Source organism: Oryzias melastigma, linkage group LG12 (genome assembly GCF_002922805.2).
Source record: "Oryzias melastigma strain HK-1 linkage group LG12, ASM292280v2, whole genome shotgun sequence".
NCBI lineage: Eukaryota > Metazoa > Chordata > Actinopteri > Beloniformes > Adrianichthyidae > Oryzias > Oryzias melastigma.
Genome location: NC_050523.1, coordinates 1762360 through 1782290, shown reverse-complemented (window position 1 = coordinate 1782290; position 19931 = coordinate 1762360). Strand labels below are relative to the sequence as shown.

At 41.4% G+C, this 19931-nt stretch overlaps 1 protein-coding gene across 3 annotated transcripts in view; it reads left to right on the top strand.

The window, feature by feature from the left end:
- The first annotated feature begins 1718 nt into the window (after window positions 1-1718).
- The window catches only part of mctp1b (multiple C2 domains, transmembrane 1b), a 29264-nt gene continuing 11051 nt past the window's right edge, over window positions 1719-19931 (top strand). For 2 of the 3 annotated variants that reach the window (XM_024299176.2, XM_024299175.2), the window contains exons 1-5: window positions 1719-2367; window positions 16832-16952; window positions 17042-17184; window positions 17259-17338; window positions 18142-18265. In XM_024299176.2, the coding sequence (XP_024154944.1) occupies window positions 1867-2367; window positions 16832-16952; window positions 17042-17184; window positions 17259-17338; window positions 18142-18265 (969 nt within the window). In that variant the 5' untranslated portion in view covers window positions 1719-1866. Of the gene's footprint in view, window positions 2368-16715; window positions 16772-16831; window positions 16953-17041; window positions 17185-17258; window positions 17339-18141; window positions 18266-19931 lie in introns of those variants that run through there. The other variant, XM_036214453.1, reaches the window with a different exon arrangement.

Below are 19931 nucleotides of genomic sequence, written 5' to 3'. Positions count from 1 at the left end.
GTGTAGGTACCACATCTACTCGGGGTGTCAGAACGGCTCGGGGGCCTGCGACTAGTGATGACGTCACACTACGGAAACCCCACTGAGACAAACTACTTAGCTGTTGAGATGTGCTCGGGCGCTTCATGCTCGGGTTCGCGTTTTCACGGGTTGCTCGGGTTCAACAAATTGTATTCATTTTTGCTGATGAAAAGGTGATGGAAATGCATTTTGGCCACACGGAATATGTCCAGCCAAAATGACATTGCTACATGTCCGCACTATACGAGTCCTTTGTGCTCGGGTTCTATTCATTTGTTTTCATTGTACGTTTCATTGTGTAACCTAGTTCTTTTCCCTCATAATTATGGTATTTCGAATTTGAAGGTATGTCTGGTGTCATTAGTTATACCAAATTTTAATATCATTCTAATTTAAACTTCACACTGACTTACAGAACCTTGTCACTGATTTAAAAGGTATGATTGCAGTTATATTTCCTTTCTAAACATGTTTAAAATAATAAATAAAATCGATTTACAAAAAAAGAGCACACTTCTCTTGGTTTGTTCATTGTTTAATTATTCAAGTCTTATTAAAACAAACAAAAAACCTTGAAAAATTAGTTAAATTCAAATCGGTGTAGAGCCAATCAAACATTGAGACGTCATCAGTTGTCGCAGGCCCCCGAGCCGTTCTGACACCCCGAGTAGATGTGGTACCTACACCGGCATTGTAAAGTGTGGATAAAAGCAGATAAATGGTTAAAAACTGCTCCTCTTGTCTTGTCCCTCTTTGACCAGAGTCCTGTCGCGGATGTAGAAGTCCCAGTCCGAGGAAACGGTCCTCCTTTTTCCCAACAGGCTCTATTTAATGAACTAATTATGAGCTAACATATGATTGTTTCTGCATGTGTAAATATATATAATATTCTTTTTTGATACGTGTATTGCTTAGGCTGATATTGCCACGATGATAATTTTGGGATGTGTTATAGAGGAGTATCCAAAAGTAAACACATTTCTGTCATTAGGAGGAAATAAAGACCTTTAAGTTTATAACAGTTGAGTTTTCCTTTTGAAGGATTTATTATTTTTTCACCACCCAGAGAGAACTTTACTGTTCTGTGTTGTCTTTTAGGACTGGGGGGGGGGTCACTTTGGGTAGGACTGCAACAATTAGTTGACTAATCAAGTATAAAATAGTAGACGACTAATTTAATAGTCAACTAGTTGTTACTTTATATTATTATATGGAGTCAGAGTGTAGTAAAGTTGAAAGTTATAATGACATTGTGCTAGATCTTTGGGACTAATTTGGCATTTATTACAGTTTTTTAGGCTATTTTGTATTTTAGCTAATATTTTGGCTACATGCTAGCTATTTTTGCTAACTTAGGCTTTTTTCATTTCTTTAGGCTAATTTGACATTTAACTAATATTTTAGCTGGCTATCAGCTTCAGTGTTTTCTGGTATCAACTTCAGCATCTTCAGCGGCCAAATTCAGTTTACAGCATTCCCACTAGCATTATCACAGGTAATGATATATATCTAGTTTTTAGTCCGTTTAAAGCTAATGACGGTTAAGATGTGTGCATTACATCCAGTTTCTGCATGACTCGATTAGTCGACTAATCAGAAAAAATAATCGCTTATTAGTCGACTCTTAAAAGAATCGTTTTTGGCGCGCTAGCGGTGGGACAGTTCTGTGGTGCAGACCTGTGAGCATCAGGGGGGTCCTCGGAGGAGCTGGGAGCGGCCCTGTAACCCCCACCCCCCTCCCCGTCAGCGCCTCCACAGAAGCGGCTGTTTCTGTCAGACATGCCGCGGCTCGGCGCCGTCTTCTCGGCGTGTCAGTGAGCGGGCAGGGCTGAGCCTCACGCCGGGATGGAGCGCAGCGACAGCGGCGAGCCTGACAGCGGCGCCCCGCAGAGCACCATGTGGAAGCAGATCCAGGCGCGCGCCAAGCCGCTGCTCAGCCCCAAGCTGGGCGCGCGGGACCCGGACGACAGGAAGGAGCGCAGCGGCTGGGTGTTCCGGAAGATGAAGCGGCGGGACCACGCCGCTCTGGACCGGGTCATCTCGTCGTCGCAGCCCGACCTGCTGTCCGCCGCTCAGGTGGAGGCGGAGGAGGCGGCGCTCTGCGGCAAAGCGCCCGGCGGTGGCGGCGGCGCTCCGGGCCGGGACAACCGGGACAAGCCGCTCTGCTCCGGGAAGCGCGGGTCCGCCGCGGGCGTGCACAAGCCCACGGTGGCGCAGCTGGTGCAGTCCCACCACAAGAGCTCCTCCGTGGGCTCCGCGTGCGCAGAACTGTCCGAGCCCGCGAGCGGCGGCGGTGACGCGGCGGCCGCAGCAGCGGCGGAGGCGGCGCGGGAGCGCGCCGGGCCGGTGAGTCTGGTTCCGGTACAGTTCGGTTGGGTTTGGATGAGGAGCTCCGAGGCGGGAAACTCCTGAAAAAACTATGCGCACGTGCGTTAAAGAAAAAGTCTCGATGGAAACTAAAACCAGTTTGAGATCTTTTAGATTCTTTCAGGTTACACGGATAATTTCATTCTTCTCACATTTTTTATATCCTGCAAACATTTTCCAGGAATTCCTTCATTAAGGAAACGTTGATTTTCCAGATCTGCGTCCGTTCATCAGGAGCAGAAGGGATCATGAAGTCTCTTATGAATCGAGTTTCTCTCACTTTTATCACACTTTAGCTTTGTCATCTAAAGAAGGGGTCCCCTAACAACGGCCCGCGGGCCGGATCCGGCCCTCTTTCATATTTGGTCCGGCCCCCCAAACATGGAGACCCTCATAGGACGCGGCTTGATTCCATCCTTCTGCAGTCTGAACTATGACGGAGAGGAGAGAAGATTTATTGGTTTAATTGCTAAAATGTTTGAGCATTATTTTTTGGTGAAGATACAGAAATTAATTATTTAAAATAGTTTCTTTGGGTAGTTTTGGTTAGGGCAGCTGCTGACTCAGACGGTCGACATGCTGGGTCAGCGGTCTCCATGACTTATTTCATGTTTGGCCAAAGACCCAAATGTGGATCTGGAGCCGCAGGTTTCAGGGTTCTGGACGGACCTGATCGGACCATGAGTCCAAAGTCTTTCTAGAGAAGAATGAAAAGAAAACTTGGTTTTCAAAGCCAAACAGGACTTCGTTGGTCATGGGTCGGTGGTCTTGGACCTAAACAGGAGAAATGGCGGGAAATAAAACTGAATAATTGAGCTTCAATAAGGAGAGAGATATATTTGTTGTTGTATATTTGTTTTTTTGCATAAACAATAATCTTTGGTGGTTCTGGTCGATGGTGTCTTGGCTGTTTGGACCTGTTTGGACCATAGATGTATAGACCACAGAGTTTAGAGGATACTTTAAAAAATGTTCATTAACATTGTAAACATTGTTCTGCTTCTCCTGGAGGACGTTTCGGTTTGGCCACTAGGTGGCGATCGCGCTGCAGCATTGCAGCTTATTTCAGAAGAAGAATAAAAGGATGAGGAAAAAAACTGTTTTAATGGTTACTTTAAAAATATTTCCTTGAAAGAGTCAGCAATGTATGTTTAGATTGACTGAGCGTTAGCATTAGCCGTCCTATGGGAAATTCCATTAAACGTTAGCATCAAGCTAGCGGACTTTAGCTTTATGTGCTAAATTGATTTATATTTTTATGAATCGATTATTGATCTATTAATTTAAATCGATTTTATTAACCAGACCTATATAAATGAGGCTGTAGGTCATGATAAGAACCCGTCATTAAGGTGGAACATGTTCTTCAGACACGAGGAAAGTCGACTGGTTGATTATTTTACCTTCACATAATCTAACATTTGAAATGAAACTCAAAGTTAATTAATCGTTCTATATTTTACAACAGTATCAGAGAGAATCTGACATGAAGAGCTGCAGATAAATCTTTGGATCGTTTTGATCGAGTTTGTTCTTGAACTTCACTTTAAGTTCAAGTAAAGAATCTCAACAAATCAAAAAAGTTATTGGGAAAAACTTCAACAGGGAAACTTTAATTTCATCTTTACTGATGTTAATAATCTGTCACCTGACATTGGCTGGGATAGGCTCCAGCAACCCCAAAACAGAACAGGCAGGTTTAGAAACCAGACCCTGGGGTCAAAAGGTCACTCTGTGAAGCCTCAAGAACACCAGAGAGGTTGAACCTCGACTGGATCTGGTGATGTTTCAGCTGAAGCTGGTTTGCAGTGAAACGGCAGCGTTTTCCCGGATTCAGGAGGACTCACTGCCGTCAGATTACATAATCCTAAAGGATTATCAGGAAGGAAAGTTCAAATGTCGATCTGAGCGGAAATGACTGTCAGGAGCGGCGATTCCTCTGAGTTTAGTTCTAATCCCACTGGACCCGCGTGTTTGCAGCTCATGGAAAGGGTTAAAAGGAGCGACCGCTGGAGAGGTTTTCTCCTGAAGGCGGAGATTGTTGGAGATCAGATTCAGAGTTCACACGCCGGCCGTGTCTGCAGCTGAAAGCAGCTCTTCTCTGAGGCTGGAGAATCAAAGATGGAGTCTGGAAGGCTGCCGTCTGTCAGAGCGTGTAGGAGGAGCATCACGGTGTGGTTCTGATTAGACCCAGATGACTTACTGGGTCGTTAGCAGATTTCTGAGCCTTATGAAACTGCCTCCTCGCTGAAAGAGGAGGAGCCAAAATAACAAGAATCTTCAGGAACACAAAGGAGGTGAAGACCTCAGAGCCTCCGTGATTGGTCCACACAGCTTTGGTTCCTGTGGATCAGCGGCAGAACGTCCTCAGACTGTTTGGACATTTCTAGAATGGATGGACGTCAGACGTTCCCCTCCGTGGAGGTACCGGGCCGAGAGCCAATCAGCTTCCGTCATGCTTCAGTGTTTTCACAGTCGTGTTGAAGAACACTCCAGAGCTCAGTTTCTTTAAAGACTCACTTTTAACATCTTCTTGAGGATTTTTTCTGATAGACAAATATAAAATTAGCATCCAAATTGCCTTTCTTTAAAAATTAACCAGGAGCAGATGAAAAATGACCTTAATTCGCACCTACCAGGTATGTAAGTCAGAGGAGGTCTCACCGAGGCAGGTAGGGAGCAGAGCAGGAGGTCACTGGGGTTCGATGAGGTTTAGGTTTGTCCTCAGCAGTCTTACACTGCTGGGTTTAGTTATTTTAGTTTGGGTTGGTAGTCTTAGTTTGTGGGCTTTGTTTGTTTGTTTTCTTTGGTAGTTTTGGTTCGGAGGAGCTGCTGACTCCGACGGTCGACATGTCTGGGTCAGCGGTCTCCATGACTTGTGTCATGCTGCCTGGAGCATCAGTTCATCCAGTTCAAAATGTCAGTCTAGATCGCTGCAGTTTCTATGGAAAACCGAACAATCCGACCTGCAGAAGAGACACAGACGATGTGAATCTTTGCTTTGGACTTCCCTCCTAAACGATCAGAATAAACGTCGTCTTCTTCATGACGTCGTGGATGAAGAGATGAATTGTTCTGGAAGCAAACTGGCAGCTTTTCCTGCTGTAAGTGATGATGATTGGATATCGACCCAGAAGTCCGTCGATGAGCAGAAGACAGAAATGTTCAACCGTCACAGCTGATAACAGCAGCTCGTTCACATCATACGTTGAGAGTGAAGCTCTGTCGGGTTAAATCAGCTCTGCTGTCTGACTGTCGGTCCGTCTCATTACAGAGTTTTTCAAACAGTTTCAAATCTAAAAGTGAGATTTTATGAGAAAAAGTTTAACAGTTTGACTTAAATTGGACTTAAGAGTTAAATACAGTGTTTATTTTTTGCTATTTACATTTTTCTTTTAATTATTGGATTTTAAGTTGAAAGTTTCTGTATTTTGATGTTGGTATTTAGGTTTTCTTCAGCTCTATCGGGCAATATCAACCTAATATGCAGCATTTCAGTCGACATTTCTGACATTTATTAAACACTTTTTCCATTTTCTTTGGTTAACTCAACATCTCCTTTTGGTATTTTTCCATTATTCTATTGTCAGTTTATGAAGGACTCTGATAAAACCAGAAACAAACTTCATCATCTGTGATTTTTCAAAGCAAACTGAACAGAACCGGCTAAGGTCCGACAGACGGTACCGGCTCAGTCTGACAGAACCGGACTGAACCGAAAGCAGAGCCTTAAATTCTGGTTCTGGATCGTTAACAAACGGGGATCAGCTGTGGAGACCGAGGACCAATCAGGAGTGAAGAAGACACACCTGTGGTTGAACAAGCCACAGGATTTCTCTACGTTTCCGAGCTCTGATCCGTCAGGAGATGATCTCATTTGGAGCTCAGGGTCTCGTTATCTGCAGGAAACACATTTGAGCCAAAAGACAATCAAAAAAAAAAAAAAAACTACTGGCCTTCAAGGAAACTTTGTTCAGTTTATTTCTTTATTTGGATAAAAACTGGGTTTTTTTTACGTTATGTAATTCTTTTCCTACTCCCTATAGCAGGTGTCAAACTCAATCACACAGGGGACCAACATCCAAAACACACCTTAGATCGCAGACTGAACAGGATTCAACAGGCTTCATTGAAGCCTGTTGAAAGAAATCAGAGAATGAAGCCACTTCATTCTCTGAATGTTTTTTTAGGAGACCGTAGACGTTCTTCCTCTCCTCCTACAAACCCTCAATTCCCCTCAGTGCTGCATGTCTGCGTCTGCATGTCTGCGTCTGCATGTCTGCGTCTGCATGTCTGCGTCTGCATGTCTGCGCCTGCATGTCTGCACCTGCATGTCTGCGTCTGCATGTCTGCGTCTGCATGCCTGCGTCTGCATGTCTGCGTCTGCATGTCTGCGTCTGCATGTCTGCGTCTGCATGTCTGCGTCTGCATGTCTGCGTCTGCATGTCTGCGCCTGCATGTCTGCGTCTGCATGTCTGCGTCTGCATGTCTGCGTCTGCATGTCTGCACCTGCATGTCTGCGCCTGCATGTCTGCGTCTGCATGTCTGACACAACTTATGATGGAGTTCCAACTCAAAAACTTTATTGAGTTTCTTCTTTTTTTTTGAGTCTCAACAATCTTTTATTTTGAAAAATAACCGTATTCTCCCAGCTACACCTTTGATCATTTGAGCTGTAAGTTTTGGTCATTAGAGCTAAATGAATGTTTGAACGATCTTTTATTCTGAAAAGTCTTTTGTTTTGAAAATCAACAGGATTCTCTTGGTTTCGTTTCACTCACTAAAGGTAATCCGGCGGCGTGCGGCACAAGAGAAGTTGAATGCGGAACGTTTCTGTACAAATGGATAAAGAACGACGTCCAGACAAAAAACTAAAACATAAACAGTAGGCTACCAGGACTCCTACTTATTTTTAATATGAATACATTTTGGTAACAATCAAGTAGACCGCGCTGAAATCCTCCGGGGACGATCCGTCTGCAGTAACAAAAGGTTCTAAAACCACCTGCAGGACTCCTGAGCTTTCTTGGATCCACAGCTCGTCTGTATTTGGGACGTTGAGTTTGGGAGATCCTACCTTTTTATTTGGCTATTTTGGAGTTTAGCTACATGCTAGCTGTTTGCTTTTTTTGTTTTTTAGGCTTTGGAGTTAGGCTACTATTTACACGCTAGCTGTTTTAGCTAATTTATGCTCTTTTCAGTTTTTTTATGCTATTTTGAAGCTTAACTATTTTTTCTGCTTTTTTTACCTTTTTTTTTTTTTTTTTTTTAGGTTTTTAGGCTAATTTTGACAATTAGCTAGCGGCCAAATTCAGCTTCCAGCATTCACACTAGCATTATCACAGGTAATGTTATATATCTAGTTCATAATTATGTTAAAAAGTTACGGTTTTAAAGTTTAAAAGATTACTTTTAGTGTTCATTAAATGTTTATCCTGTTGGACCTCAGGTGCGTTCTGGAGTTTGACCCCCCTGTGATTCAGTTTGACCCTCCTGCTTTAGAGGCTCTTTGAATGTGGGATGGACCTCGAGGTCTGCTGGTGTTTACACTGAGAACAGCTGATGAAAAGTTTATAAATCCAATCCTCGTTTGTGGATTTCAAACCCTGTTTAGGATAGACGTGGGACTGTTGGTCACTGATAGTTCCTGCATCAGCTTCAGATGAACTGCTTGGTGGATCCGTTCGTTTGTGGTCCATCAATCATTCAACCTCACAGGAATGTACACAAAGAAATGAACTCAACAAATCTCTGATTACAAATGAAGTTTGTAGAAAGAAAAAAAAAGCTTCAGTTTGGAGAAAAGAGGGAAATACGAAAGTGCAGCCTTTGAAATGAGACGGTAATCTGACAAAGCATCAGTTGTGTCTGCAGACCACTAAGTGCTTTAAAAGGGGGGCGGGGGGCGGGGGGGTCAGATTGTGATCACGGAAGTCTTCGGTTTGTGCTGAGACCGGGACGACCTCCAACTCATTTGTGGAAAGAGAAACGGTCCAGATATGACGACGGCTTCCTGTTCCCAAACAGAATCAGAGACATTTGTACATGGAGAGACTCCTGAACATGGATGTTAATCAGAACATCAGAGAATTAGTTTTAAAGACGTCAGCGCGATAAAACATTAAAATAAACAAAACTCCAGGAGAACAAACAGATGTGACTCAAACACAAACAGAGTTTAGACAGGAACTCCCTCTCAAGACACGCAGTGAATCCTGTGAACTCTCTTTACAGCCATCTTTAAATCATATTAAAGCGTTAGAATCTGTTTGAAAGAGAAAAGAAACGGTTTTCTGATCTGATAATAATGGAGACCTCAAATCCCGGACAAGACCCCAATTTTTCTTACAGCAACATTAACAGAAAACCTCGAAGAAACTTGTTTTTTTTTCTGAAAATGTATTTTCAACAAAATGATCCACAAATGAACAACATTTTTGTGTACAAAATAAAAGCATACAGAGCCCCTAAAGGGACATTAAAGTAACAAAAAATAGAAGTTAAAATAAAAAATTCTGGTAACTAACTGGTGCTCACCAGATAGTGTCAACAGTTAGTTGTCAAAAAAACTGTTTTTTTACTTCAATTTTTGGAAAAAAATATTTTTTTGACCATTTAAAAAATAGAAATTCTGTTACTGTGTGATGCGCACCAGATAGTAACCGGAAAAATATTTTTAGAAAATAAAACGTTTTTACGTCAATTTTTAGACGCTTTTTTTTAACTCTGATTTTTAGAAAACAAATTACTTCAACACTTAGAAGAAAATGTTTGCATCACTTCTTAGAAAAAACATTTTTTTACATAAATTCGTACTTAAACTATGAGAATACAATTTTTTTAATTCAATTTTTATATAAAAAAAATGTTTTTGACCAATTAAAAAAAAATAAAATTCTGTTGCTGTGTGGTACGCACCAGATAGTAACCAGAAAAAATATTGTACATTGAATATCAGAAAAAAAATGTTAATTTTAGATGTTTTTTACTTCAATCTTTAGAAAAAACAATTTACGTCAATTTTTATGTTTTTTTAACTTTCATTTTAAGGAAAAAAATGTTTTCACATCAATTTATGCTTCAATTATGAGACTAAAAAAAGGTTTTACTTCAATTTTTAGGAAATAAAATATGTTTTACCAATTAAAAAGAAAGAAATTCTTTTATTGTGTGATGCGCACCAGATAGTAACCAGAAACATTTTTTTACATCAACTTTTAGTGAAAAAAAAAAGGTTTTTATGTCAATTCTCGTTTCTTTTACTTTTTCTTTTACTTGATTGTCTGATCTCATCAAAACGTTTCTCTTCAGCGTTCAGACTAAAACAGAGCTCCTCCTCTCTTTGAGGTGGAGCTCCTCCTCTCTTTGAGGTGGAGCTCCTCCTCTCTTTGAGGTGGAGCTCCTCCTGCTCCAGCGATGAAAGGGTTAAAACGTGACGGACACAAATCCATCACATTCTTCTGTCTGGAGATTTCTCACCTCCAACTTTGACTCCAAACCTGCTTCTCCTCGTCTTAAACATCCTTCCTCTCTGCTTTGTGTCAGCACCCTGCAGTGTCAGTGGGACTTAATCCACTGGGAGGGGATTAGAATCCAGCCAATCAGCTTCATCCATGACCGTCTCCCCGCCCACTCAGATCTCCACTGCTTTCCTCTCCACATTTGACTCTTCTGACCTGAAGCAGAAAACAATGTTCTGACTTGAGAGTTGGTCATCTTTCTGTCCCGCCTGACCCTGGATCTTTTATTAAGTGAGGCTCAGGAGTCTCACCTCCTCGCCATCCGCGGCCTGCTCCGACGCGCCTCTGGAAATGACTCGTTTTCCCTCGCCACGTCCTGCGGGCGCCTGCTGTCGGTGAGCTCTGTTAGTCTGTAGAACCCGTCATCGTTTCTGGACCCTTTGACCAAAACACCTCAGTAACACGTTAGAACACAGCTAACAAACTCCAGGTTTAAACTTACCTGTAGCTTCTCGCTGACAAAACACCTGATCAGGTGACCAGCAGGAAGATACCGTAAAGCAGCAGAAAGTCGGATCTGAAGGCTCGCAGTCTCTGCTTGAGGAAACGATAAACACATTCAGGTCGGGACTTTCAGTCTTCTGAGTGATCAGTGAATATTGATGGAACTCCAGATTATCCAGCAGATCAGATCAGACTGGATCAATACTCGTCTCCTGTGTGGAATCGGTGACCTGAACACTTGCAGACGGTTTCAGCCTCAGACAGAGACACGAGATGAAGAAGCTTGAATATTGATAAATCTACATCCAGACACGTTCAGAACAACAAAACAAACCAACTTCCTGACGTCCTGTTAGCTTAAAAACACTAAAGTGAAATTACAGCCTCAGCGAATCAGACGACTCGGTCACAAACACATTCTTAGTTATTAAAGTCAAAAATGTGTTTGACTTCTTCATTCAATTGTCAATGTCTTTTTAAAACAGTAGTTCATAAACTGACCTGTTCAGGGTGTTCTCGCCCCCTTTGACCAATAGTACCTGGGATAGGCTCCAGCAACTCAGAGATCCAAAAAAAATATTGAGAAGATTGGGAACATGGATGGATGATGGATGGATGGATGATGGATGGATGCCACATTTTTTTATTGTCCCCTTTTTTGTCCCATTTGTGTTTCTGTTTTCTGTTGTTTCCAATGACACAATGAGTAATCCTAAATGGACTTAATTACTTTATTTCATGACTAAAAGGTTCAAAGCACGACCAGATTCAGGTGCGTCTCACACCGACGGGGACCAGCGTCAGGATCTCAGCGACTCATTTGTCTTTTATGAAGTTCCTACGGACATTTTTCACCGTTTTTCCGATTTTTGTTTAGATTTTTTTGCATTTTCTTTGCTGCTCATAAGGAGCGTTCACATCATTTTTTCCTTTGGTTTGATTGAAGCCTTTGATCCATGAAAGTGAACTCTTCCTAAACCAGCTGGATTTCCTCACATATTCCTGAATCCGTCGATCTTCCAATCCCTGTTCAGGCCTCATGGTTGCTGGAGCCTTTCCTAGCTGCTCTTCACATAGGGCGGGGTTTATCCTGCAGAGTTTCCCTCCATTACTGAGTCTCATTTCAATCAATGCAAGAGTTTAAAGGACATTTTCCAAAACTCCGATCTCTGTTTTATCAAACTTTATTTTCTCATCCTAAGAAATGACAGAAAAATGTCAAAATAATTTATTTTTTGCCTTTCTTAGCACAAAAACCTCAGATTAGAACAAACCCTTAAATAGTTATAACTTTAAAATTAAAGATGCAGGTACTTCCTGTCTAAGGAGATGTTGAGCTGTGGGCGTGGCCTAATGAACTCTTTATGGCCAGTTTTCTGAGGATGAAAAGTGGATTGTTTTTAATAAACAAACCACATCGTCGTATTCCTGCTTAGTTACAGTTAAATAAGCTCCAGGAGACCTCCATGTTTCTGAAGCTACGTCACATTTTCCTTTGAGCTGATCTTCTGAATACGTTTTTAATCATATTTCATGGACGTTTACAGACTTCAGATATCAGGAAACTGTTTCTGCAGGTGAGACGATGCGGTCCGGACCTCCTAAACGACAGCTTGGTTCAGAGTGAAACAGTAAACTGTTGTGATGAAGGACTCTGACGGTGTTTCTGCTGAAGTCAGCAGAGCTGGTCCGTGATGGAGACGACGTTCATGTGATGCTCTCATGAGGAAATCGTGTTATAGAGGCTTCCCTGCACTGCAGTAGAACGTAAACGCAGAGGACCACCTTTTAGTCTGTAGCTCTGCTCAGTCTTATTTTGCATAAAAAATTATCATATTTATTGGAACTATTGGATTTTAGAGAATTGTCTTTAGTGCAGGGGTGTCAAAGTCCAAAACACACCTTACGTCACAGGCCGAACTGAAGATGCTAGTGCCGATAGCCGTCAATGCTGAAATTGATAGTTAAAAATGCTGAAGCTGATAGCCAGCTAAAATATAAGCTACATGACAAATTAGGCTAAAACACATAGGTTAGCCAAAACAGTTAGCATGTAGCTAAAAAAAATAGCTAAAGTTCAAAATAGCCAAAAAAACTGAAAAGCCTAAATTAGCTAAAAAAAAGCTAGCATGTAGCTGAAATATTAGCAAAACTCCAAAAGTAGTGTAGAAAAACAAAAGAAAGTCTAAATTAGCCAAACGAGTTAGCATGTAGCAGAAATACTAGCTTAAATTCAAAATAGCATAAAAAAATAAAATAAAGTCGAAATTAGCCAAAAAGCTAGCATGTAGCCAAAAATATTATCTAAACTCCAAAATAGACTAAAAAATCTTATTAAATGTCATTATAGTCCAGAAAGCTAGCAGAATGACAATTTTTAAAACTGTAACTTTTTAACATAATTATGAATAATAAAAATCATGAATTTTATTCCAGAATAAATCAACTTAAACCTTAAATAACTTTAATATTTTACTCTCCATAAAAACATATTTTGTCAAAATTATACAAGTTAGAAATGAGCTCAAGATAACATCGGGTCATTAATAACAATCAAATAAAATGATCTGGAGGGCCGGATAGAATTACACGGAGGGCCGGATCCGGCCCCCGGGCCTCGACTTTGACACGCGCTTTAGGGCATCAGGTTTTGGGTCAAGAAAACTGTGATGTTGTGGTTAAGTTGTCGTAGTAAGTACACAGTTGTGTAAAATAACTGATAAGGAAAACAAACTGTTGTCATTGTTAGACGTTTGTAATGAGATCTCAGGTTATCTGTTGCTATTATCAGCTTGGTGCTTTGCTTTCCTGATTTAGTCTGTCAGTTAATCCTTTCTAAGCTGCTAACTACCTCTGACTGACCCGTTCACTAGTATAACCCTCCAGAGTCGGCCTTTCCCTGGTCGACAGGCGGTTGTCCCGTGTCCGAGTCATGCTACGACACCAGCCATGTCTGCATCATGCTAAGAGAGCATGCAGACATGTTTCCTGCTGTATCACCATAAAACTATCAAACACAGCAGCTAACCAAAAAAGGACATTTTTGAAGCGACAACAAAGAGGAAGGTCCAGAGATTATCCTATATTTGATATATAACTGTTTAATATCAATAGTCTTCAGGTTTTTTGAGCGAAAACAATCATCTGATGTCATTGAGGTGTTAGCACAGCCGTACTTAGCTTAGACCTAGCAATAAAATCTGCCGATGAGTGTTTTGCCAATTTAAAAATGACTGTTTTTGCTTTCCGTAGCTACGTTAGCAACATGGGACCAGATGACTAATAGATTCAATGTTTTATATTGTTGACTTCGTCGCACTTGTAATGCTGCTTTCACACAAATGTTAAATCTGTGGCCTCTGTTTTGACGTGTTACAAATTCACTGCTGGAATCTTGTCCAAAGTGTGTTCAAAGAACTCCTGCTGTTTGTGGGAGGAGCTACGGACAACAGTTTTTAGCCTCATCGCTAAGATGTGGACGATATGGATAATGTTGAGAGATCAGGTCATTTTATTTTGAAGAGCTCAACAAAAACATGTCTGGATTAATGAGATCATCCGGGCTCTCCCGGTCCGGTTCGCTTCACCGTCCTCTGCAGGAGCTGAATCTGAATGATGGATGCTTTCAGCGGTACTTCCGTCTCTGTGACGCAGTTTAAAATGGACGTTTTGGGTGTCCCAACTCGTCGTTTTTTGACATGCTGACTGTTCGTAGCATTAGGGTCCAGGACCCGGTACCGAATGTTGCAGACCGGTCCTCAGGAAGCATCCAGTACCGGTACTCAAACCCAGTACCGGGACGGGACGCTGCACCACAGAGGTGTTAGAATCCAAAACACTCCTTAGGTCGTGGGTCGAACAGGATAAACATTCATTGAACACTAAAACTACATTTTTAAACGTTAAAACTGTAACTTTTTAACATAATTATGAATAATAAAAAGGCGGGAATATTGTTCCAGAATAAATCAACTTAAACTTAAATCAGGGATTCTGGGGCGGGAAACATGCAGACCAGGTGAGCTGAGGTGCGTTACCTGCAGTCAGGAGGAGGTCAGCATCCACCCCACCGACAGTTGGAAGTAGGTGAAGCTGAGGCAGAAGCCTCAGTGACCCCAGGTAACCCCAGGTAATCCCAGCGCATAACTTGGTTGGCGATGAACACAATTAGTCCAGATTAGACGAAGTGTGTCGGCTGTCTGAGGCCACAAAGACACAAGTCGTGTCAGCAGGAACCGCGAGCGACCAGTTTGTGTTTATTCATGCTGGTTTTAAACTAACATCTTTGTTTTCTGTCATGATGACTCAGGAAAACGAGTCCAAACTCTGCATCCTTTAAGCAATCAGATCAGATTTATGACAGAAAAATCGAATAAAGAACTAAATTAAATTCTGAAAAAAACAACAAAATAAGTAATTAAAGATGACACGAAACGTAGACTCATTAACTGTTTTTCTGTTAACAGTAATCTTATAAAATACACAACTTCCTAAGACTTTCTAAGGCATGTGTTAAAGTCAAGGCCCGGGGGCCGGATCCGGCCCTCCCTTAAAGTTTTAAAAATGGTCTTTCTGCAGCTTTTTGGACTATTTTCACATTTACTAAGATTTTTTTACTCTATTTTGGAGTTTAGCTAATATTTCAGCTACATGCTAGCTTATTTGGATAACCTAAGTTATTTATTTTTTTGGCTAATTTGGCATTTAGCTAATATATCAGCTTCAGTGTTTTCAGCTATTAACTTCAGAATTTCCAGCTGTCAGCTTCACCATTTTAGCTAGGTACTTCAGGATTTTCAGCTTCAGTGTTTTTAGCTATTATTTCAGCATCTTCAGCAGCCAAATTCAGCTTACAGCATTCACACTAGCATTATCACAGGTAATGGTATATATCTAGTTCATAATTATGTTAAAAAGTTACAGCCTCACCGATTTGGTCACCTAGCAACGGAAGTAAAAATAACTAAATAAACGGTAAACATTCAGATGAAAGATTAGGATCACTTCAGAATGAACGAGTGTGTGTTTGTGGTGGAGTCCATGTGCAGTGAGAGAGGTGAGAACGCGTCACACGGAGGTTAGCAGCTTCTGACCGAATGTTCTTGTTCCTGAAAATGAAAATGCAGTGAAGAAAACATTTATAAAAGAGCACAAATAATAATACAAATAAATAAATTATATTTGCTCCTAATAAACTGAGGTTTGTTGTAGCTGGAGCTAACATACCATGCTAATGCTAATGTCAAATGCTAACATTTACCACCTGTTAATGTTACACGGCTCACAGTGAAGTCCCTCTGTGTCACAATATGGAAATTTATTTGTAGCTTTGAACTCTTTTTGTTCAGAGTCGCCTAGTTTTAACGTCAGGTGTTTTTATTAATCTGTAGTTGACTTTTTGTATATTTTTACCTACATTATTCTCAAATAACGTCTAAATTAGCCAAAAAGCTAGCATGTAGGTGATGTATTAGCTAAGCTCCATAGCAGTCGAAAAAAACTTTAAAAAAAAGGCTAAATTAGCTAAAACAGCTAGCATGTAGCTAAAAATATTAGCCAAACTCCAAAATAGACTAAAAAATCATATTAAATGAAAACCATTGTATGAATATAAGAACTGGACTGAGTGAGTGTGACATCATCCATAGAAGAGGATTTAGGTTCAACCAAATCAATTCAGTCGCCATATTTTTGGGACACGGATGTTGTACCATGTTGGAAGCCTGATGCTGAAAACACTTTAATTGGTAGTCAACTGAGATATTAGCTAAACGCCAAATTAGTCTAAAAAGCTTAAAAAAAACAGCTAGCATGTAGCTCAAATATTAGCCTAACTTAAAAAAAGTCCTAAAAAATCTTAGTAAATACCAAAATAATCAAAAAACAAGCAGAATGACATTTTTTAAAACTGTAACTTTTTAACATAATTATGAATAATAAAAAGGCAGGAATATTATTCCAGAATAAATCAACTTAAACCTTAAATAACTTTCAATATTTTACTCTCAATAAAAATCCGTGTGACTGTATAGCTCTGACATTGATCACGGACTAAATGTGGAGGAGGGCCGGATCTGGCCCGCGGGCCGTACTTTGGGGACCCCTGGTTTAGTTTGTTACAGAGGTTTTGTTTTGTGTTCACATTTTTGCAACGTTTCTGTCATCATAACTGTCAGTACTTGGTAGATGAAGAGTGTTTGCAATCAGAGATTTGGTGTTTCCTCTTTGCTCATGTTTACGTGTGAACGGGTTTTTTTCACGTTTGAAGGCGCCGGCGTGCTGAGCTGCCGTGTGGTCGGCTGGCAGGAAGTTGCTGTCGTGTAATTTCCTGTCAGCCGTGTCCTCAGCGCCTGTTTGCGTTACTCTGCATGAGCTGTGAGGGAACTGCTTTCAATCGTGACATGTCCGAAACCGCGCTGGTGAGTTTGAGAGTGACAGATGTTGGAGATGGGCGGAGCTAACACGTCTTCTCCCTGCAGGGCATGGCGGCCTCCTGCTCCTCCGGAGATCCTCCTCAGCCGGCCACCTCCAGCTCCGGCGTGTACAAGCTGGACATCGTGCTGAAGAGAGGACACAACCTGGCCATCCGGGACAGAGGAGGTGCGGTGGCGGCGGCGGCGGCGGCGGCGGCGGACTGTCATTCTTCTCTGTTCTTATTCCATGAAGGTGTGAGAACTTTGTTCCTGCAGGTACCAGCGACCCCTACGTCAAGTTCAAGCTGGCTGGAAAGGAAGTGTTCAGGAGCAAGACCATCCACAAGAACCTGAACCCGGTGTGGGATGAGAGGACCACGTTGGTGGTGGACAGCCTGAGCGAGCCTCTGTACGTGAAGGTAAAGCCCAGAAGCATCTGGAAGCTTCTGGAGAGTTCTTCAGCGTCTTCATCACATGTTCTGCTCTCCTGCAGGTGTTTGATTACGACTTTGGCCTCCAGGATGACTTCATGGGGTCAGCCTTCCTGTACCTGGAGTCTCTGGAGCAGCAGAGGTGTGTCTAAAACACATGAGTCAAAGTCAAGGCCCGGGGGCCGGATCCGGCCCTCCAGATCATTTTATTTATTGTTATTAATGACCCGACGTTATCTTGGGATCATTTCTATCTTGTATAATTTAGACCAAATATATTTTTATGGAGAGTAAAATATTGAAAGTTATTTAAGGTTTAAGTTGATTTATTCTGGAATAATATTCCTGCTTTTTTATTATTCATAATTATGTTAAAAAGTTACAGTTTAAAGTTTTAAAAAATGGCATTCTTCTAGCTTTTTGGACTATTTTGGCTTTTACTAAGACTTTTTAGGTTATTTTGGAGTTTTGCTAATATTTCAGCTACATGCTAGCTGTTTTGTCTAATCTAAGTTGTGTGTTTTTAGTTTTTAGGTTAATTTGGCATCTAGCTAATATTTTAGCTGGCTATGAGCTTCAGCGTTTTTAGCTATTAATTTCAGCATCTTCAGTGGTCAAATTTAGCTTCCAGCATTCACACTAGCATTATTGCAGGTCTATATATCTAATTCATAATTATGTTAAAAAGTTACAATTTTAAAAATTTTGTTTCAGTGTTCAGTAAATGTTAATCCTGTTGTCCCGTGACCTCAGGTATGTTTTGGATTTTGGACCCCTGTGTGATTGAATTTGACCCTCCTCTAAGTAAACACTCGTCTGGTCTCACATTGTAAACATATAAACGGTGCTGATGTAAATAAGATGAACAAGTGAGTGATGGTGGAAGTGTCGTACTTCAAACGTAGAGAAGAGTCGATGTGGATCAGAACCATCTGTTCGCTGCAGGACGATTCCCGTGACTCTGGTCTTGAAGGACCCTCACCTCCCGGATCAGGACCTGGGATCTCTGGAGCTCGCCGTCACGCTGACGCCTAAAGACAGCCCCCTGCAGGAGCCGCGCGACATGACGGTACGTCACGTTTCGTTTTCCCGTCTTCAATGATCGAACCGGTTTGGAATCTGTTGTTGGTTTTCCATCGTTGGAGTTTCAAATCTGGATGGAAAGTAACCAAAAACTTTAAAAGCTCACAATGAGGACGTCATTTTATTGCAAATATGAGGACACTGGAAGGTCTGGAACTTTAGTCACGTTACTTAAACATCAAACTAGAGGAGCGCTGTCTTGAATCAAAGCCATCCTTATCAAACATCTATGAACACCAGAGGGCGCTGTGGGTTCGATCTGTCCAGACTATTTATGTTTTAGCAGAGATATGGAGCCAAAATAGTCTCACCAAATTAATGTGTGCATAGTTAACCGAGCTGGACGGATTTCAGATCAAAGTGTTGGTGATCCAGCTTTTAACCAGTCAAATCATTTCTGGAAAAGTTGAATCCATTCAGGACTTCTGATCTTCATGACGAGTGTTTGTGTTTTCAGCATCGCTCCGAGGTTACCACGTATCGCTGGAAGCCGTATGTACACAAAGTGAGTTTAGTGATGACGTAGTGGTCCTGTAGCTGATCCCATGCAGCCTCATCAGTTAACCTGTAGTCACATGACTAGTCCAGGTGTGTCTTATTTCAGCATCTTCAAGATGCTGAAATTGATAGCTGAAACCACTGAAGCTGATAGCCAGCTAAAATATTAGCTGAATGCCAAATTAGCCACAAAAAAAAAAAAAAACTTAGGTTAGCCAAAACAGCTAGCATGTAGCCAAAAAAATAGCTTAACTTCAAAATAGCTTAGCTTTTTGGACAGCGGTTTGTACGCGACAAAACTGCTTTTTAGACCCGTCTTGGGAACTGAAAATGTGAGATTTGAAACCTATAAAACAGAAGATTTGAAGCTGAAACTAATGACATTTATTTTAGAATAGCATAAAGTTTTGGACTTTTTACATGATTTTTGACCAAACAGCAATATTTTTTTTTTATGTTTCATTTGGGCTTCAAATATTTATGGCACCAAAATAGCTCCATACATATCCACCTGTAAGGGCATCTGTTCTTTGACATTATCGCTTGTTTTGGCGTCCCTGTTGGATGTTTTTCCCAGTTTTCTTCGGCTCCATCTTTGCTTCATGAATAAAACAAACGTCAACATGAATTATGGAATCTCTCCCTCTGATGAAATGATTACAACTGAATCCTTTTAGCGGAAAACAGAAGAGAATCTGACAGAGGACGAGGGCGAACGAAGGGGAAGAATGTGGTTTGATCACAGCTTTGTTCAGAAAACGTCGGGTTCAGCCTCCATTTCCCATCATGCAACTGTAGGACTGCTGGTTTTCACACAAGAAACACAGATCAGCTCTGAGTTAGTCTGAAACAAATGTTGATTTAAGGGTTCAGATCAGTCAGAGAAAGATGAGTTTGTTAGAGATGACACTAAAGTTCTGAGTTCTGCTCGGTTCTGATCCGTTTCCTAACATCGACGTGGAGACTGAAGCCTTCTCCTGTCTGTGACATTTGGCACAGCCTCACTCATGTTTTATTCAGGATATAAATTAATGATTGGCGGATGCTCAGCTTGTGCCGCACTCCTGTTCGGGAGGAAGACGTAGAGACAACCAGAGGAAGAGCGGGAAGACGCGACGTTGAAAACAGACGCGTCTCGTTCCTGTTTGAGGCCA